Source organism: Taudactylus pleione, unplaced genomic scaffold (genome assembly GCF_031769625.1).
Source record: "Taudactylus pleione unplaced genomic scaffold, aTauple2 ptg000016l, whole genome shotgun sequence".
NCBI classification, from domain to species: domain Eukaryota; kingdom Metazoa; phylum Chordata; class Amphibia; order Anura; family Myobatrachidae; genus Taudactylus; species Taudactylus pleione.
This window is the reverse complement of record NW_028284418.1, coordinates 22,524,562-22,547,261: the sequence shown is the minus strand read 5'-3', so window position 1 is coordinate 22,547,261 and position 22,700 is coordinate 22,524,562. Positions and strand designations below refer to the sequence as shown.

The following is a 22,700-nucleotide window of genomic DNA, read 5'->3' as shown; positions in this document are numbered from 1 at the left end:
CCCCCAGTAGTGTCCATTCAGGAGTGCCCCTTACGCAGTGCCCCTTATGCAATGCCCCCTGTATTAGAGCCCCTTACGCAGTGCCCTCAGTAATGTCCATTATGCAGTGCCCCCAGTAACGCCCCTTATGCTGTGCCCCTTCCCAGTATACAACAGGCCCTACTCCCCTGTGCAGTACTTGCCTATCTATTACTTACTGTACCTCTCTTCATGCTGACCACTGGGCACCGATACTTACCCTTCCCCCTAACCCACCCTTCTTGTAGCCCAACCCTAACCCTAAAACTAATTCTCTCCCCTTTGTGCCTAACACTAACCCTCCCCCTAAAGGTGCCTAACCCTAACCTTCCCACCCAAACCTAACCCTAACCCCGCTACGCTACCTAAACCTAACACTCCCCTCCCCCTTCCGTGGCTAACAGCTAAGGGCACCCCGGACTTACTTTGTTTGGGCTTGCGTCCTTCTGGATTAAGATAGGCGACGGTAGATCAAAAATGCTAAAAACAAAATACACATACTGTAAATATACAAAAGGCCAATATTTTTTGTATTTGCGCATTTCACAAATGTAATTCACACACATTCAGACAAAGAAAACCCACAGCAACCATTATAGTACAATTTATTTTATTATTATTTTTAAGATAAAACAAAACATACAATGAATAAAGACTTTTTTTTTAGATTATATTTATATATTTTTTATGTAAAACTTAGCAACTACTAACAGCATATAAAAAAACATGGAAAAATAATTCTGGACCTCTTACTCTAAATTAAAATAAAACAAACATAAGTTAAAATATGATTACTATAAGTTATATTTACTATGCCACAGTTTTCTAAAGCTGCCAGTTAGCATTAACTCCTATTGCCACTTTAAAATTTGCAGCATAGTAAATATTCCCCTATATGTGTGTTGGGAATACATACGGAAGACTGGCAGTCTGGATGTCGGTGGTCAGAAGACAGACAGCGGCATCCTGATGCTCAGAATCCCTACAGTGGCTTTGTAAGTATCCTAACTCTCCCCCCTTCACCCCCTAACCATCCCTTCCTGCATCCTAACCCTAACTCTCCCATCCTGCAGCCTAACCCTCCTTGTTAACGCCTAAACCTAACCCTCTCCCCTTGGTTCCTAAACCTAACCCTCCCCCTGCCCGCAGCCATAACCTTAATTCCCCACCCCCCATCTGCAGCCTAACCGTAACTCCCCCGGTGGTGCTTAAACCTAACCCTGCCCACCCCTTCCCCCATCCGCGGCCTACACCTAACCTGCCCTGCTATACTTGCGTTTAGGTTGCTGGCTGTCGGGATGCTGGCTGTCAGGATTCTGGCATCGGCATCTCAAGTGATGTCGAGATTCCGATGCCGGTATTCTGGCCGTGGGTCAGGATTCCAGCGCCGGCATCCCAACTGCCAGCATCTTAACGGCATCCTGTGTTGGACCCAAAAACTTCAGTCAATCAAAACTGTTTCAATTCTCACTATAATAAATCGACCTACACATTCAGTCACTATACTGTACTATAGGTACTACTTTTAGTTTAAAAATGCTCTAAGTGAGATCCTACTCTTAGGGCTCTAATTGTCATAGTGGCGTCATCTAAATGCTGTGTGACAAGTGACATACATAAATATTTTCATAGAAAATTTTTTCTAAATCATGTGCAATAAAGATACAAACCCCAAAAGTTTACATGGATGCCAGGGGAATTATTAATGGACTGATGTCTATTTACAGTAATTGTAATCTTCCAGATGGCACAGTAAGCGTAAACTATGCCCCTAGGCTTGGCCAAAGCATCCAGGACTGAGTAACTCCTTGTAGCTAGCCATATTTTACTTGTAAAATGTACATTCTTTCTACAGTTTCACTGTTCATTACACTACATACAGCAGGAACTATATATATATGTAATTTGAATAACAAAAACCCATCAACCACATAAACAGAACACAAGTTAGGGTGCTTTCTCAAAACTAAAGTATATATATATATATATAATATATATATATATATATATATATATATATATACACACACACATACACTGTACATATATATATATATATATATATATATATATATATATGCGGTTTAATAACAGATTTCATCAATACTCATTTTATACTAGAGGTAGATGATATATGGCTGGCAGAACAAGCTGGTATGTGTAGTTCAACATCCCACATTGACTAGCTTTTTGTTACAGATCAGTAATCTTAAGTAAAATATAAAAATATATTGCAAGCAACAAGTAGGGTACTGGAGATGCCACAAATTACCAAATGCACTCCACAGGTCCTCAGAAAAGATGTACTATGGCTGTGTGCTGCTACACAATTGCAAATCCCAACACTACAGTACCAAGATACACAAGGTAATCTAAAGCCCTTTTTTCACACTTCTACTGTTATTGCAGAATTCATTATTTAAAAGTATTTCCCTGACTAAAACATCATAAAAAGACTAATAGTACAATACATGTTTAATAATTCATGGGTTTAAACGTTCAGAATCACTGGAATGCTAACACAAAACGGTACATTCAGAACAGGCTTGGATTTACATTCCTTTGTTGACAAGCAGGAAAGACTTGTCCCCACAAAAGTTTAAAGGGATTATGAGATGGGATCACATGTGTTTGGCTGTGGAACAATTGTCAGGGTTTTTACAAACAAAAGTGATATTACGGAACTAACACTGCCCGTGATTATCAACAAAAGCCGTACTGTGATGGAGGCACCCCTCCTTCTGAGCACCAATAGATAGGCACAGCATACAGAGTAGTAATCCAGCCATGGTTTGCGGTCAGATAAGAGTTTAAGGTAAAGTGAAGATTATTACAATTTCAACTCTGGTAGATCTCTAGGGTTGTCCTCTCCACTATCCTCTTGGCAGGAGAAACTGAGAGCCCTGGTTATGGGATGAGTCCATGAGGTGGTTTCTGTAACATGACTGCAGGAAAGAATGAAATTAGGTTACTTGGGGAAATAAACAATTGGCTTCTATGGTGTTATAATGAACTGTAAATAATGATGCATTTTATTTTACATGTACATAATGTGTACATAGATTTTGTTTTGCTTATTGCAACTGAACATACTGAATTATAAACTTATAATAAACACACCTCATAGTTTCTCTATGGTCAGATTTGCACATATGTGCCTACAGAGTTGTTTTTTGCTGACACCGGTACAAAGCAGCTTTGGCTTTTGTTTTGTTTGACTTGTATGAGATGAGAAAACAAATTTTGGCAAGCATGAAAGTGTCACTTAGCACTACTGCTAATCATTTTGGACCACTCAATGTATTATATACAATTGTCCATTTCTTTTCCCTCACAAAATACTGCTTACTGGAAACTCATTCATGTATGAAAGACGTCATAAGAGTAAGGTGACATTGAGACTGTTCATGTGTTACAATTGTACTTTTGATTGTTTTATAACATTAGTAGAATTGTGTATATAACTGCTCTTTTGTTACACAAGGGGGGGGTATTCAATTACAGTCGGTGGGTGCGATTTGCCATTCCAGAACCCCAAATGACATTCAATTCTCGTCGGTGGGTGCAATTTGCCATTCCGGAACGGCGAATCACATTAAATTCTCATCAGTGGATGCGATTTGCCATTCTGTAACGGCAAATCGTGCCCATCGACAAAGCAAATTTTGCGTTGCACCCTATATAGGGGAGCAAAAACATCTGTGATGCTGGGTCTACTACAATTGGCTGATACATGCACAGCCAGGCATCGCAGAGATGCAGCACATCTTTCTGCACTGGATTACCCCACAAAAGTAATTTTTTACAGTTTGCAAGAAACAATCTGTTTACTTACCACTATCTTACTTGTGCCTCAGGGGCTTCATGATGTGAGTCTAATATCCGCACACCCCGAATAACAGGGCCAGAAGCAATGCCATCATTACACCTCTGCCACTAGTGGTTTACGTGGATGGGTGGGGCTTAAATATATGGTACCTTGTGGCACCTATGTGTTTCTGGGAGAGTAGCGTAGCATTTATTTCTTTAAATTTGCATCTTATTTGCACCAAAGGTGCAAACACCACTCAATCTGTACCAGTGACGCAGGCCTACGACTTTAACCACATAGGAATTCATTTCAAATATATACAAAGTTGCAGATGAAGCACAACGTAACTTAGCATGAAAAAAAGCAGCGGCCCCTGCATTGTAGCACTCCATTTACAGATTCAGACTCATTCGCACTCAGATGTACAAGTGTCACATTCAAATGAATCAGTGCCGTCTCGGTAAGCGGTTTTGTCGCATGGTACTGCGAGTAAGACGCACATTCTAGCAAGAAAGATGCTGGGTGAAAGCAGAGTTGCACGGGACCTGGTGCGCCGAGAAGGGCTGTTTGGCGTCACTGCGGCAATAAGTGTATGAGGACACATATGTATGTATGTGTAGACAACTATGTTTTCAGTTGCTAACCCGTACACTTAATATTATAAACAAATGCTGCAAAAAAAAGGTGACTGAAGTCACAAAATGGCATTTGTGCTACTGGACACTTTTTGAGGCCTTATACAGTAAACTACTCTTAGGGGTAAATTTACTAAGCTGAGAGTTTGCGAACTCTGGAGAGTCTGGGCATTTTTTCCCACTCTCAAATTTACTAACGTCAAACTCAGGAGAGAGATCTCCTCTGCTACGGGAAAATACTGGGGAGTTAGCAAACTCTCTTCAATTCACCATTGGCCAAACTTGAAAATCTTTTCACTGGTGAAGATAGGATTCTGGAATTTACCAAGCAGAGACTTTCGAAACTCTCAGGAGATGGGAAAACTCTCCTGTAAAAACATGTGAAAAAAATACACCTGCCTGTGATCTGAGAGTTTGTCAGAAACATACACAGATCGCTGTGATCCATGTATGTTTCTGCCTGTAAATACAGAAAATAAATTTAAATATCTGAAAACAAATGACATAGGGTCCCCCCCCCAAAAAAAAAAAGCATAACCAGCCCCAGGCTTACCAGCCTGTCCTGGTTTCTAAAATTATGGGGAACAAAATGTGTAGGGTTCCACCATAATTTAGAAACCAACACCAGGCTGCAGGGCCAGTCCTGGTTTTAAATATAGGGGGAAAAAAATTGCGTAGGGTCCCCCCTATATTTAAATCCAGCACCAGACCCAAAACGGCCGGGCTGTAATGCCACAGCCCGGAGACCCTTTCACCAGGGCTCTGGGGCCAAAGCATTATCGTCCCAAGCCGGTCAGGCCGAGCTGGGGATCTCAGGGGAGGTAGGTACCCCCCAAAAAAGGGGTCCCCCCTTTCCCTTAACCCCAGGCTTAGTCTGTAGCCCGGGGTTCTTCCCCGCACCCCTGGAGTGTTGGGTACAGGGGTAATAAAGAGGGGAAATTTAAGTAAACTATTGTATTTTACAGTGGGACTACAGACGCCAGCATGCCTGCCCTTTGGCACTTGTGGAACTACACCATCGGCCATCTCACTCTCAGCTAAACTCCCTTCTTTGTAAATTTGCAAGTCTCAGGAGATTCAAATCACCAGAGTTTAGGTGAAGCTAATCGAGTTGAACAAAAAAACAAACTCTCCCAGACTCGATTCTTAGTAAATTTACCCCTTAGAATTGGGTTAAGGAGCTTTGTTACTTTTTTGATACTACTGAACAATAGCTTAAGGGTGCTGGATATTAAGTTGACATTCAGAATGTCGACATGGTCTAAATGTTGACATGTTCATGTCAAATATCAACATTCACATTGTTGACACTGACATAATGAAGACATTGCCAGTATGTCAACAACAATGTAAATGTCAACAGTTGGGATGTCGACAATGTGATTTCACATACACTTACAGTAATCTAACCCTAACATCGGGTGTTGACATTCTTGCTGTGGACATTCAGACAATGTCGATTGTTACTCTGACACTCAGTCGCTCTGCACTCCAGCCCCGGCTTTTTAAACTCACTTGATACTGCACCTCCAAAAATGTACTCACATATCTGTACAATACTGAAGGAAGTCACACACTCACACTGACTACCTTCACTTCAAATGCAAACTTTCTTCCTACAGCTCCGCCCTATCTCATGCTAAACAGACATATTGTAAATCTCTTCTCTACTTCTCCTTCATTAATTCACGCCCGGAAATGTACTATTTTCTTCTCCTTCTGCCCTCCCGCTCCTCCCATCCCTTCCTCCCTCTCTGGCCTTCATATTGCAACACACTTCACTACTAAAATGGAAGCCAAATGTAACACCCTCTCCTCCTTTCATCCGAATCCTTTAATACCACTTTTCTCCCACTCTGGTCAGCCCACCCTCTCCGCCTTCTCCCCCACCTTCATCTTATAATTATCTCCTCCTTCTCAACTCGCTTTCTCCTACCTTCAACCTGTCCCTCTCTAATGGTTTGGTCCCCTCCTTCTGCAAACATGCTTTTGTCTCACCCATCCTTAAGAAATGCTCTCTCAACCCTGACTCTCTCTCAAACTACCGCTCTATCTCTGTCCTCCAAGCTATCTCTACCTCACCACCTTCCTGTCTGCCCTCTCTCTTCTCGACCCTCTTCAATATGTGTTTTGTTCCCTCCACTCCACTAAAACTACACTCACCATGGTCACCAAGGTCCTTCTCACTGCCAAATTTAATGATTGTTTTGCTCTTCTTATCCTCCTTGATCTGTCTGCCACCTTTAACACTGTCAATTACCCCCTACTCCTTCGATCCATACATTCCATGACTCACATTGCTTACCATTGTAAATACTTCACACTAAACTAACTACCATCAGTTTCCCTGAGATCTTGCGTTATTTCACTTGATCCCAGAAGCGTATAGAAACCTCTGTGACATCCCAGAGTGTGTAACTTGGCACACACTCTCACTGCCTCTGTAGTGGACCTAGCCTCCCCATCACCAGGAGGGTAGAGCTGCCGGCCGAGACGATAGACAGCCCGCGACCACGTGATCGGACGTGATCATGGTACTTGATGGTCTAGCTGCACCTGGTGAATCAACAGGACCTTTTACATACATGTAAGATATGATCCACAAGCAGCCATACATTCAACTCGACCTAAGAATTGAGGTTTCTAACTTTTACTATATCGTTCAACTGCCATATGCCATTATGTGTAATTATCACATTAATTAGCATAATACAGTCAGGTGTGTGGTCTCAATAACAGTATTAATTGCTGGTATAAACGGAAGTTATTTAAAACCTCAAGAGGACTTATACACGTAACCTTGTATACTGCTAGTAAGAGCTCTTGGGATTTTGACTGGCTCTAAACACATGTTTGATAACCTTTAATCAAAGCGAAGTAAACAATTTCTCTCTTTAATAATGACCTGTGCACCGTTGTCATTCCTTCTCTGTACAGCAAAACCTAAGTTAAACTAAAACATTAATTTCAACTCTATCTTATATATTATAATGGATTACATTACGGTAAGTAAAGAGTGCACATCACAAAGTGAACTACAATAAGGAACTATTTTGTGCAGGTTTGCATATAGGAAACACTAAATGAGTTTTCAGGACCTGACTCAGATATGCGCTAATGCATTTGCATCCGCAATCCCGTACGCAGCTCCTGTACGAGAATATGCTATTGCTGTAGCCACCTGGAAAAGTATTGAGACACCCACCGGCGGCATTACAGATCCAAGCAAGTGCGTACAACCACGCAACCGTGGTCGCAGATCCTTCGATAATCTAGAGTAATCTGCGTAGTCCTATGGTCGCGCATAATGGCCATGGGAGCGGAGACACTGGCACCATGTTTTCTGCTGTGCATGGAATTGCAAAGAAACTCCCTGAAAACAGTCGCAATACACCTGCGTTTTTGGGCCTACTCCTCGTAACTGCCCCCAAATGGTCCTTGACTGTTAATCAGTTTGCGAAGACATCCTCATTGTGAGCGCAATTCCTAAGGTACCTTGGCACGTGCGCAGTTTGGCTGGGACCCATGCGCAGTCAGGCTATAATCGGGTTAATATCGGCATTGCATACACCTCTAAATCAGGCCCTCAGATCAGTGTGATGTGTACAGGGCCGCCATCAGGAGAGGGTCTGCTGGGACTGGAGTCCCGCGCCCAGATAATCAGCAGAAAGGAATGGAGCCCACCTGCTCCTTCCACCCACTCCATCCTCCTTTGAATTAAATGTGAAAGGGGTGTCGCTCCAACCGGTGCGCTGCGCGCAACTACCCCAGTAGCCTGCGCAATAAAAGTCAATGACAGGGGACAATGGTGCCCGTTCTTGCTGCACGCCCGCTTGGCTGCTCAATAAAATGCCACTGGAAAAGAGACAGAGGAGCCGCGGCATGTGAGGACTCGGAGCAGCGCCAGCCAGAACAGGAGAAGAAGGACTGGTAGGTAATGTTTTGCAGGCCTGCAGCAGCATGCCATGTGGATATGAGGAGTGGGACTGCCTGGAGATGGAGACTGAGGACGAGAGGCAGAAGGGGAGAGAGAGGAGAGTTGAGCTGGCTGTATTACTTATATAAGCAGGAGCACAGTGAGAGAAAGCTGGGTACATTAGAGAAAGGAGCAAAGAAGATAGATGTGCATATTATAGGGACAGGTGCAGAAAGGGGAAAAAGAGAGGAGCTAGGTGCAGAGAGGAAGAGAATGGGAGAGAGCCATGTATATTAGTCAAGGGCAGAATTATAGATAGCTGTGCATACTGCAGAATAACAGACAGAGATAGCAGATAGATTTAATTCTGACTGTACATGACAGTGACGCATGTCTGGTGATCTATATCTTTTATGTGGACATTGGTAGTGATGCTTCTACTTCTACAGAGGTGGTAGGATTACTGATCTGTCTGTTGCTTATGCCACGAATATAGACTTTGTTATTTGCCTAAAGAGGCTACCTTGACGTGATGGCAGACTTGATCATTTTTTTTAGGTGGGGTGGGGGGCCCTTTGGCTATTTTGTCAGTCCCGGGCCCCACAATTTCTGATGGCAGCCCTGGGTGTGTATTTTGCACAATATCATGTCACCACCAGCATCCACATCAGAAACGTTTCTCTCCCCCTTCATTCCCTACCTGATCACATCCACATCAGCTACACATTGCAACTGAATTATTCTGACAGTGGAATTCCAGGAATCACAGTCTTATCTAACCATAGGAACATGTTATGTAAGCAATGCCTGAGGAAAAAGCTGCATATTTATTGATCTTGTTAATTCACCTCCTGTACATTTCATGCATATTGCTTAGCTGTGCGCGTTTCACAGTTTACACGTAGCAGATTTATTTACGGAGAAGGAGAAATGGTGCCATCTCGACCATTTCAACATTAATTGGAATTAAATGTATATTACGTATTCTTTAACTCTTTATGGCAGAGCAGTGTATTCAGTCTGCGCATGTGTCCGAGTCTCACTGCCCAGGCATCCCGATGGTTACTGCCGGGGGACGCAGAATGAATATTAACACAGATACAGACAATTTCAGTGGCAATTACTGGGTGGTAACAGGGGGGTGGCTAGCTAGATGTGGATGTACCGTGGCCAGTGTCTGCGTCTTTTTTTTTTTTTTTTTAAAGTTGCCCTGGCACTCATGTCCCGACAAATATTCTGAGCAACCATAGGGCTTCTCTATTATCCAATGGTGCGACTGACATGCATCCGATGGTGTGACTTATTATGCAAACCGGCGGTTATGAACTGCAGCTGGTGGCTGTCTCTGTATGAATTCCATCGGCAGCGGCATTACCATAAAGACACAGTCACGATGCAGAAGAAGCCGCAGTTGTTTCTAACATTACTGTCCACCTCAGAATCAACCCCAAAGGTACTACACAGCTTAGGGATTGTGCATACAGCATTATATTAATATAGCTCTTCTCTTCCATGGGGGAGATTCAATAGATTTTTGTGCGCTGCTCAGGAATAGGTGCCCGACTGAGTAATTCAAATGTTGCACTGATCGGGAACAAGTGCCGCTGGCGCTCGCAGCATCCTGAGGGCAATCAGGAGAATGCGCTTTTTACCATTGGTAAAACACATTTAAAAAAATTCAGTTAACAATCCCTTCACCATTGTAGTGTGGGGCGCCGGACCAAGAAAGGGCACTCTAGCGCCCCCGAAAAGTGGGTGTGCTCACAACAAAAAAGGGGAGTGTCATTAAGACACTCCCCCTTTTCATCACTCTTGGAGGCATGCTTGGCACTTATAGACATTCCATGCTGCCCCCAATCTCTCCCCTCTCTGTGAATAGATGCCATGTGCACGGCATCTATCATCGCTGCACCGCTATTTTTCCCACCCGAGGACACTGCAGCCGATGGGCGGGGACGGCACCTAGCGGGAACACTACCATTGCCACAAATGCATAAACACGCAGCCACAGGTTTGATGCTCATAGCCACAAATCAATGAAAACAAATGACAAATTGGGAGGTCTGGCTCAAATACAGAAAGAAATCCTGCATGATCTCTTCTTAGTCATAGGCATATCAACCTTAAAAGATCACTGTGCAAAGTGCAATGTGCCAATCGGCCTTGTTTAGGTTCAGCAAGAACCATGATGATGTAATAAATGAGGGTTCCTGCAGAAGGAACGGAGACGAGCACAGTCTAAGCACTGAAGTTTCTGGGAGATGCCAGATTTAGTTTGCAAAGAAATGCGCTGCCCACCTGCTTGAAACAGAAATAAAGAGTTCTACTGACTTCCAGTGAATTAGGCTGGGATGTAGTTTTCATCCCGGCTGTCTGGATGCCGGCACTCAGAATGCTGACACTGGAATCCCGACACCAGTCAGAATCACCGGCACCAGCATCCCCTCGGTAAGCATTGGGGTTAGGGGGAAGGTTAGGGTTAGGCTGCGGGGGAAAGGGGAGGGAAGGGTTCGACTGCGGGGAGGGTTAGGGTTAGCCTGTTGAGATGCCGGTGCCGGGATTCTGACCGCCAACGCCCCGTACTCAACCCCATAGGCCTACTTGTTTCAAATCAGACAGGCATACGAGAACTGCACTCCTTGTACTTTTCAGTGCAATAATAGGGTATTTTAGGTAAATAGGGTATTTTAGGTCTCTTAGTAGAATGCTTCTTGCACTTCTATACCTATTGTGTTGGATTTCCCTCTTACTCATTGATTCAGCACATGGTTTCAGTGGCGTAAGTTCATCCCAGACGCCCGGAGGAAAGTTATAATTTGGTGCCCCCGTCACAGCCGCTGACACTGTAATGTAGCATTTCACACGCAGGTACACCCGCATTTGCACACAGAATATAGGCATGTCATGGAAGAGTGAGACAGAGAGTTGTGGGTGAGGGGGGTGCCGGACGTGTCACACTGACAAAAGAACACCAATGAGTAGGGACAGGATATAGATATACGGAGGTGGCAGCTGATGTTCTGACATGACTAATGTATGGTGGCTTCTCAGGTGCCAGGTATTGGGCGGCCCATGATGGTACACTGTGGGTACATAGTTACAGCCCTAAATGGGGTGAATATATTGTGGGCAATGGAGGTGCCCCTTCAGTGCTGCAGCCCAGCGGCAGGTCGTCAGGCAGGGGATAATACCCTCAGGACGGTGAATCTGATTCATATTATTAACTCCAGGAGATCCTAAGCAATTGTTCTCTTTCTGGATGCTGAAAAAGCATTTGATAGGATCTCCTGGAGTTTCATGTCTCATACGCTATGGTCCTTTGGGTTATCGGGGGATTTCCTGATGGGTGTCAAGGCTCTCTATTCTGACCCTTCAGCTAGAGTCTCTATTAATGGAATCCCATCTCATTTATTTTCCATTTCCAATGGCACCAGACAGGGATGTCCCCTCTCCCCCTTAATCTTTACCCTGATAATTGAGCCTCTAGTCTCCCTTGTCCGCCTTAAGCCTAGCATCAGGGGTGAGCAGGTCGGGAACATCTCCTCTAAAATTGCCCTTTTTGTGGATGATATTCTGCTTACGTTTCCTCAACCTACAATCTCTTTGCCCAATCTTTACGACCTCCTGGATAATTATAGCGCACTTTCCGGATACAAAATCAATTACTCTAAATCGGAGGCCATGCTTCTTCATGTCCCCCTTCGGGACGCTTAATCCCTTAAGTCCTTTTATCATTTTAAATGGCAACACAAAAAACTTAAATACCTTGGGATCTTCCTGACTTCCCATTATAACTTGCTATAACTCGAAAACTTCCCACAACTTTTCACGAAACTACACGCAGACCTGACCTCTTGGAACAAACTTCCTAAATGGCTTTATCTATTCCAGACACTCCCTATAGCTGTTCCCCACTCTCTCCTCCATAGAATCCAGAAGAGCATTACCCGCTTTATTTGGAATGGTAAACTCCCCAGGTTATCTTCCGCCATTCTTAAAAAGCCTATTTCCAAGGGTGGTAGGGGTCTTCCAGATTTTAAACTTTATTACTTGGCTACCCACTTCTCTTAAATTGCTTCCTCCTATTCTCCCCCTGGAACAATTTCTTGGCTTGACATTGAAGCCAGCCTTATTAATTTCCTGGATCTGTCTTCTCACTGGGGCTTACAAAAGAGATACCCCCCCCCCCCTCCACCAGTCTCCCTCCTACTTTTCAATTTCTACTACATCTGTGGAATCTATACTCTGTTAAGTTCTCCATCACCACTCGTATATCTCCCCTCACACCCATATGGAACAATCCCTGTTTTCCACCGGGCCTACAAACGACCTGCATGACACGGTGGACAAATCTGACACTCAAATTTCCTGTGGATTTTAGCGCAGGTGGGCTTTGGCTTTCCTTCTCAGAACTACAGTCGAAAGCTCCTACCCAACCCCTCTGCCCCTTCGTATTCTGTCAAATATGACACTTTCTACAATCTATGCCAAAAGATTTACTTCTACATACCCTCACCCCCTTTGAACGCCTCTGCAGGTTCCACCCCATGTCCAAAGGAATGATTTCCCAAATTTATGGTAATCTTATTAATGCTGCTTTTCCAAAACGTAATCCACACAAATCTTCTTGGGAGGCGGGCCTTGGCCCTCCACCAGACAAGGAAGCTTGGGACGACATGAGACAGGCTATTGCTAAATCCTCCATTTCTATACAGTTTAAGGAATCATCATACAAATTATATTACCGCTGGTACTATACCCCAGTGCGACTCTCACAAATGTTTCCTTCTTCCTTCTGTTTCCCCTCTGCTGGAGAAATTGTGGCCTCCGGGGTACTCTTACCCATATCTGGTGGACTTAATACTTTTTGGACCTCGGTCCATACCGTTATAAATAAGCTAATTGAAGCTCAGACCCCAATGGATCCATGGATTTTTCTACTATGCTACCCTCCTCCCAATCTTTCCAAGCGCTTCCAGAAATGGTTGTCCCATATTCTAGTAGCTGCCAAACAATTAATAGCTCTCCATTGGAAAAAACCCTCCTGCCATCTCTTTCTGCTTTGAAATCGCAAATTTGGCATATTGCGGCAAAAGGAGAATATCACTTATTATCTCCATGATAGGGGCCATCTATTTGCTTGTGTGGGCTCCATGGCTCTCCTGTGAGGGCACCCCTCACACTTGACCCCTTTACTTCCTCCACTGAACCCATGTGCGATGGGAGGGCCATACTCCCCGCCCCACCCTTTCTTGCTTTATTACCTTGGATAGGTACTCCTCCTCGTCTTTTTAATATCTTTTAAACTTCCTCAAGATGTCCTAATCTCTCAAGTAGTCCCGTTTCCCTCCCCTACACCTCCACACCCCCTCCCGTCTTCCCCCTGTAACCGTAACCTGTTTTCTATTGATTTTGTTACATGTTCAGATTTATATTGTAGTTTCTTTATATATTTGAAAATGTGGCTCATTGTTGCCCTCATGTCTGTTTATATGCTCAGACTGTCTATTTTTATGAGCGCTTTATATAAAATAAAAAATAATAATGTTTCTTATCTTATATTTATCCCCACGGTATATGCGGCACAGTACAAAAAGGTTTCAATTCAATTCTATTCATTTGATTTCATGTCTCATCTATGCATGAAATGTGAACAGTACAAAGCTTTAGGTCTGCAGCAAGTACTGTAAGCTGAAGTGTGAATATTTGCAATCGGTACAGTACGCCAAAGTCCCATTCTTCACTTTAGTCCTATTCAAACCCCACGGGGAGAGCAGAATAGTTTTCCTGCACAGAATTAATATATCAGTGCCAGGAACATTATTATTAGTATGGCAATGATATCCTAACTGGAACATATTTGCTATTATAAAGCTGATGAATAAGAGGAGACTAGTCTGTGTTAGAGAGAGTTGGAAAGGTCAAAACCATATAAGGGGTAAAAGCACAACTCGCACACTTGTTTGTATATTTAAATGTGTTTTGTTCACTGTTAAAAAATGACGTATGTACAGACTGACAAACAGATCAAGCTATCTGGTAAAATCAACAACTCTGCAGGGATGAATAGTTCGCACTTGCTGGGCTACAGGAACCACATACAACATAATACAGTTTAAGAATTTGTCCCTCCCTACATCTGCCATTTAAAGTGGCAGCACAGAACATTGACTCTAGATTAAAAGATGGCTTAAAAATATCATGCGTAATGGGGCTATATTACAGTATATTCTGGACAACAGGAGGGTTATTTAATGTATAATAAAAATACAGAAAACTGAGGCTTTATTATTATATGCAGATTGCTGTATTGGATTTGACTTGAATATGGTTGATGTGTGCATCCATTATTAAAATTAATATCAAATAAGTTTTTTATTTGTAGATGTTCCTTTGTATGCATACAGCACATACTGGGGGGAATCCAGTTCGTGGATAATTACCAACGAGCGGCAATTCAATTGGTGGGGTTAACCCCGCGTGGCACTTCCCAGAGCTGGACTTTTCCTTGCAGCTCCTGAAGCGAGAAAAGGTGTGCATGGGGGGTTATTGTGCAGGAAAAACCCATTGGTTCTGCACTTTACTCGTAATCAGTGGGTTTCTGTGCGTTAAACCCTGTTATACCGCGTGGGGAAAATGATATTTAATTGAATAGCATCTCCCCATGTGACATGGCTGGGTCATTAGCCATGGGATTTAGGATCCCCCCTCATGTAACTTTCCACACATTGTTTGACATGATAGTAAGTACATTTTTGGTGAATAAACTAATGTGTTCAATAAAAAGGCACTCATAGAATATAAAGATGAGGTACTAGAAATTACTGTATAGTTTTTCTTATGATTGCGTAAAAATGCTAACACTCAAACAAATGCAGCATTATAAAGAATACAAAATAAATCAAATATTTATGCTTCAGGGGTGTAACAGACAACACTGGAAGCAGCACACGGAAGGGAAAGATACATTGCACAACATAAATTATATAAATCTAATCAGTATCTGTTGAGTGACTCAACAATTGTCACCTAGAGTATTATGGTCAGTTAAGAAAGCTGTGGCTCAGACAGAGACCATGATACCTGCCTGACAAAAAGCTGCATTACACTACAAAACAAACACTTGCACACAATATAATAATGCCAGCAGCAGTATAACACAGATACTGCACCAAAACACATACGTATGGATCACGTACTAATCATACAATCACAAAAACTGTGTCAGACTTGCTAGTATAACTCCAAGACAACATCACACTGTGAAGTTCACACGTGTCTCTTCAGTAAACAGCCAATAGATAAAAACAAACAATAGCTTATATTCTACATTCAGTTTCAATGCTAGCGGTCTGTTTCTGAGTCAAGAGGTATGACATTGCTCTGGCTTCAGATAAACATGCAGAGAACATCTGGGCACTAGTTCTAAATGAGATTACTTCCTAAACAGTCAATTGCCCCAGTATATTTTTAGCGCTGTGCATACAGCGTGGTTAAAGAGCTGTGACATACAGTAATCAGCACATTGAATAATCTCAGATTTAACTGCTCTAGAAAAGCTGCAGCAACCACAGGACTATGAAGCTTCAATATTTCTAAGTATTCAGATTCACAGTAAAATCAAATATGTCGGAAGACATCTGTGGCCGACTGAACCACATATAGGAATGGAAACTGTATAGTGTGTATATAGGAAATCGGATGTTCTCTGGATTGTTTTAGCTGTGAAAAAAATGTGTTGATTGTATCTCTAATCTTTCTGGTGTGTATCTAGCTTAAGGTGGTCTGGGAGCTACCACTGGAGAGGTAAATAGAGTGATGGGCCAGGGTAGAAATCTGCTGCATGGGAGGGCTGAGGAAACATATGTCCTGCATGGGAGGGCTGAGGGAGATATGTACTGCATGGGAGGGCTGAGGGAAGATATGTACTGCATGGGAGGGCTGAGGGAAGATATGTCCTGCATGGGAGGGCTGAGGGACATATGTACTTCATGGGAGGGCTGAGGGAAGATATGTCCTGCATGGGAGGGCTGAGGGAAGATATGTACTGTATGGGAGGGCTGAGGGAAGATATGTCCTGCATGGGAGGGCTGAGGGAAGATATGTCCTGCATGGGAGGGCTGAGGGAAGATATGTCCTGCATGGGATGGCTGTGGGAAGATATGTCCTGCATGGGATGGCTGTGGGAAGATACGTATTGCATGGGAGGGCTGAGGGAAGATATGTCCTGCATGGGAGGGCTGAGGGAAGATATGTCCTGCACGGGAGGGCTGAGGGAAGATATGTCCTGCGCGGGAGGGCAGAGGGAAGAAACCTGCTGCATGAGAGGGCTGAGAGAAGATATGTACTGCATGGGAGGGCTGAGGGAAGATATGTCCTGCATGGGATGGCTGTGGGAAGATATGTCCTGCACGAGAGGGCAGAGGGAAGAAACCTGCTGCATGAGAGGGCTGAGGGAAGATATGTTCTGCATGGGAGGGCTGAGAGAAGATATGTCCTGCAGGCTGGATATAGATCCATGCTGCACATAATCCAGCTTTTCTAGTATACTGTTGTTGGAATTGGAGGAGGGGTATTAATATGTGGGACCTGGCAAGGTACATTTGATGATGGTTATTGTGAGGTGATGTTGATGTGACTCTGTGTGAGTCCAGATTGCACTGATTGTGAAATATGGATTGCAAGCCTTCATAATGGTCTATGCTTAGACCGAAACGTCTGTATTTTTACTGCAACCTGGAAGGAATTTTCTTATTATAAATGAAAAAATAAACTGCTGATTTTTTGTCAAATCTGGTGAGTGCCCTTGTAACTGCGCTTTCTATTGTGTGGTTCAGACTTTTTGTGGCTATTTGGATTTACATCCAAGAAGAGCACCCCAGTGATTGCAAGCCTTGATAATGATCTATGCTTAGACCAAAACGTCAGTGTTTTTACAGCAACCTGGAATTAATTTTATTATAAATGTAAAAATAAACTGCTGATTTTTTTGCCAAATCTGGTGAGTGCCCTTGTAACTGCACTTTCTATTAAGTGGTTCAGACTTTTTGTATATAAAACTCCATATAGTCCCACATTCACTTCAATATGTCCACCATGACTGGGTGCATCCTCAGTGTTACAACACCAAAAAATGTGGTTCATATATACCAAAAGAGAAGAAACTAATACCCCTTTCACATTGCAAACACGGGTCGGACCCGCGTTTTGAACCTGGGTCCGACCCAAGTCAGACCCGTGTCAGGGCCCTTCACATCGCCTTAATAACCCGGGTTATTCCCAGGTTATTGCAGATTTGGTGCCTTTTAACTCAACCCGGGTTGCCCATGTTAAAACAGTGTGATGTAATTTTTAAAAGGATTTTATAGGCTCACAATTATGATGACATTTTCAGTAAAGAAAAGGAGGGGCTGGGGAATGCTTGCAGTGCAGATGACTATGTCACAGGTCTGCTTAATGCAGTATGGCCAAATGCATTGGCACACAGCTCAAAGAACTTCCAGTCCATGCGGGCAGCACCAGTGCGATTTTCTATTGTGGTCGTTCACCTTATGACATTGCATCTTCAGTGCCTTCAGCTTATTGACGACCTGCTGTTGGCTCCTGATGAAACCAGATGCAGCCAACATTTTGCTGCTGTTGCGATAAGTTATCACATCCTTGACAGTGCCAGTTATCTGTTTACATATTTCTTCCTCACCCCTGATCTGCAGCAACTCCATTACTTCTTCATCACTCCAGTTTGCCATGATTCCTACAAAGTGAAAGTAAAGTGCAGTATAGTACACTGTGCTGCCTGTATATAGCTTATTAATAGCTGCCTTTTCCCCAAAGTGTGCAGCGCAGTACAGTAATGTAAATACAGAGACATGTGCTCTGTGTGCAGGCTGGTCAGCTGAGTGGAAAAAGCCAATCAACACTATTTTCTCAGACCCTGGTCGAATATCCCGGGTCCGACCCGTGTTTAACCCTCCTTTTAAGCCGGGTTGAAATACCAGGTCGGTCGACCAGGGTTATTAATTTTGGTGCTTTTGAAAATCACGTGGACCCGGGTCGACCCGGCAACAACCTGGGAATAACCCGGGTTATTTTGGCGATGTGAAAGGGGTATTAGAGGGTACTCGCCATTGCAATGGAAAAAATTCTTTAATACTCACATACCACCAGTGTCATTGTACAAAATCCGACATTTTGGTCACCCAATCAGCTTCCCTCAACACAAGGCACATGATCGCTCACTCAGCTGAGCCTCTCCCTATGCCCCACAATCCCACATATGCCTAAGGCTACTTCCCACACGCGTCCCTGCGCACATGCGTCAGCCCCACCGCCCAGGTTACCTCCTATCAAATGGAGGAAACGAGTACTGTGTACTGGTGACCACGTGACTGCACAGACGTGATTACCAAGCTCTTTCATCATCAAATGAGGGAAGGCAGCAGTGACAGGACAATCGCGGCCATGTAAACCCACTGCCTCGGTCACATGACCACAGTCACAATAAGGATCAAAACAAAGTCTCAGGGGCAAATTTTACTAAATGGAGAGTTTTTAGAAGTGAGTTTTAGAAGAGATGTTGCCCATAGCAACCAATCAGATTCTAGCTATTATCTTTTAGAAGGTGCTAGTTAAATGTTAAGTAGAATCTGATTGGTTACTATGGGCAACATCTCTTCTAAAACTCACTTCTAAAAACTCTCACTTTAGTAAATTTACCCCTCAGTGTAGCCAATCCTAGTATAGCGATCTCACAGCATAAGTCAACATATAAACAAAAATACCAAAGGGGTAAACATGGGACAATAGCATCAGTGTGTAGAATAACCAAGGCTAAGCAATAAAGGCAGTACAACATCAATGTTTAGAGTCATAAAAATAAGATTTTTTTCTTACCATAAAATCTTTTCCTTGGTGTCCATCTGGGGGATACCATTACTTCTGGGTTATGCGTAGTGAGGTGTGGAGTCAGACACTAGCTAATTGAAACTGGCTCCCACCCCCTACATAACCCCTTCCCTTCCACTATAAGCTCAGTCTATGTTTAACAAAGCTGGAGAAAGACCCACAGAAGAACTGAGAAACCAGAAACAAACAGGTATCTAGTATGAGACCAAACAAGGGAGGGATCTCTGCATCCCCCAGATGAACTTCAAGGAAGAGATTTTACGGTAAGTAAAAATAGAATTTCCTTTTTCATCCATCTGGGGTATGCCATTACTTCTGGGATATACCAAAGCAAGCCAATAAAGGGGGGGAGCGCCAGAACCAACCGCTCTAAGAATTTTTGACTCAACACTGGCATCCTTTGCGCCAAATGTATGGAGGTGGTAACATTTTGTAAAATATTCTAAAAGTGTGTACGGATGACCAGGTAGCTGCTCAAACGAGGCACCATGCCGTACAGGCCAAGAAGCCCCGACAGCACAAGTCGTGTGGGCCTGAATTGAGGCCGGAACCATCACATTTGATGTAAAATATGCCTGCCGGATGGCAGAAGTGACCCATCTAGCGATGGATGCTTTTGAGGCTGGCCAGCCTCTTTTTGGTGCATCAATCAACACCAACAGGGAATCTGTACGCCTCAAAGACGCAGTATGGTCTAAGTAAATATGTAACGCATGTACCACAACCAACAGTGCTAAGGAACACGCTTCACTAGTCACTGAATCCTGGCGAAAAGCTGGAAGGACAATGGGGGTCATTCAGACCCGGTCGTTCGCGCCGATGCGCTCGGAACGGGTCGATGGCCCTCCACAGAGCATGCGCACGACAGCACCGGCGCCGTCGTGCGCATGCGTGAGACCCGCTACGTCCGACAGCGCCGGTTGTAGCGGGTCTCGATCCAAAGGGGGCGAGCTGTCGATGTTGATTGACAGCTCGCCCCATTTGGAAGGCAGCACAAACGGAGGCGTTCCCATGGGAACGCCTACCATTTGGGGGAGGCCCCACTGACATCACTAGTGATGTCAGTGGAGAGCTTCCGGCTCAGACAGAGCCAGAAGCTCTCCGGGGCTTACGATAAGGGAGACCCTACCCTAGGGTCTCGTCGTAAGCCCCGATGGTCGCGATGGTCTCTGACCATCGCGACCATCACCAGAGCGGTCATTAGAGCTGTGGGTGTTAACCCACAGCCTAACGACCGCAACAGAGGCGGGCGGTCAGGATGCAGGCGGCCGCCCAGTTTCTGAGCGACTGCTTGCATCCTCCGACCGCCTCTGAATGAGGCCCCATATCCTGGTTAATGTGGAAGGCCGATACCACTTTCGTAAAAAAGGAAAGTTTAGTGTGTAACGCTACTCTATCCTCATGAAAAATGAGAAGTGGAGATTTACAAGAAAGAGCCGCTAACTCAGATACCCTTCTGGCCGAAGCAATGGCCAAAAGTAAAGCAACCTTCAAAGTGAGATATCACAATTCTACAGATTCAAGGGCTCAAACGGTGCCTTCTGAAGTGCCTCCAAAACTAAATTCAAGTCCCAAGGAGTAACCGGCAGAACATAAGGAGTCTGTATGCGAAGAACACCCCTGCAAGAAGGTCTGAACTTCAGGAATAGAGGCCAATTTCCTTTGAAACAGGATTGATAGGGCCAAAATTTGTCCTTTAAGAGAGGACAATCTAAGACCCTTAACCAACCCCTCTTGCAGAAAAGACAAGAGACGAGATACTCGGAACCTATGAGGTTTGAACTTGTGTTCTTCACACCAAGAAGTATATATCTTCGATATCCATTGATAAATCTGGGAAGTAACTGGTTTGCGAGTCTGTATCATGGTTTTCACCACAGATTCTGAAAACCCTTTGGCACTCAAAATATTGGATTAAAAAACCATGCCGTCAAAGCCAAGCAAGGCAAATTGGGGTGATGGCATGGACTCTGAAATAAAAGATCTGGACGCAGGGGCAGACAATACGGAACGTCTGTCAACATGGTTCAAAGAATTGTATACCAATAACGGCATGGCCAGTCTGGAGCCACCAGAATTTCTGGCTGTGCCACTGATCGAATCTGCTGAATTACCTTTGGTGATATTACCAGAAGACGAAAGATGTATCCCAGCTGGAACACCCAACTTGCTGTCATGGCATCTGCCAGAGATGCCTGAGGATCCCGGGACCTTGGAAGCTTCTTGTTGAGACAAGAAGCCATTAGATCTATGTCGGGAGATCCCCATTTGGCAACTATTTCTGCAGCACCTCCTGGTGTAATTCCCATTTCCCTGGATGCACACTGTGGCGACTTTTGAAGCCCGCCTCCCAGTTGTCCACCCCCAGAATGTAAATTGCCAAAATAGCTAAAAACCCAATTTTCTGCCCAATGAAGAATGTAAGAAACCTGCTAGCTGCGGGTGCCATCCTGCTTGTTTATATAAGCAACTGCCATGGCATTTTCTGATAGGATTCGCACTGGTAGGTTCCTTAGATGGCACTGAGCCTTAACCAATGCATATCGAATTACCCTTAATTCCAGTATATTGATGGAAAGAGAGGCTTGCTGGACAGATTAAAGACCCTGTAGGTGTCTGTCTAGAACTACCGCCACCCAACATGTTAGGCTGCCATCTGTGGTGACAATGGTCCAATTTATTACTGACAATTAGCAACCCCTGTTCAGATGTGCATACTGTAGCCACCACGGGAGAGACTGCCTGGTCTACAGAGATAATCTGAACATCTGCCTGTTTAATTGAGGTTCTGGCTTCACCCATCAATGAAGCAATTGGTTTTGTAGTGGACGGGCATGAAATCTGGCGAAAGGTACGGCTTCGAATAAAGCCACCATATTTCCCAGTATCTGCATAGCCCTGAAAACTGAGATACGAGACATCTGTAAAATGGTTTTTATTCTGGATTGAAGATCCTGAATCTTTGCTTGTGGAATAAACACTCTGTGACACTGGGTGTCGAAGAGAAGACCCAAAAATACCATCCTCTGAGATGGAATTCAATTTGATTTTGGGAAAATTGATGATCCAGCCGAATCTCTGGAGCATGTCCAAGGTAATCTGAAGATGATGTTGCAATAGGGCTATTGAGGATGCCCTTAGCAACAAATTGTCCAGATATGCTAACAAATTTATATCCCCACTCCTGAGTAGGGAGATCATGTGTGCCATAACCTTTGTAAAGACTCTGGGAGCGGTGGCCAAACCGAATGGAAGAGCCTGAAACTGTAAATGGCGATGTCCCACTGCAAACCGCAGAAGATGTTGATGACCACTCCATATAGGAATATGGAGGTAGGCATCCTTGATATCTATGGACGCCAGAAGTCCGACTTCCTCCATGGAACAAATGACTGACCTTATTAACTCTATTTTT

General features: G+C 44.0%; 1 protein-coding gene across 2 annotated transcripts in view; it reads right to left on the bottom strand.

Moving 5' to 3' along the window:
* Window positions 1–22,700, bottom strand: part of STXBP4 (syntaxin binding protein 4) — a 275,156-nt gene that overhangs the window by 46,150 nt on the left and 206,306 nt on the right. Inside the window, exon 17 of one of the 2 annotated variants that reach the window (XM_088475035.1) lies at window positions 2,085–2,963. The exons of the other annotated variant lie outside the window; for it this stretch is intronic. Coding sequence (XP_088331161.1) covers window positions 2,849–2,963 — 115 coding nt within the window. The 3' untranslated portion in view covers window positions 2,085–2,848. Of the gene's footprint in view, window positions 1–2,084; window positions 2,964–22,700 lie in introns of those variants that run through there. 2 annotated transcript variants of the gene reach the window in all.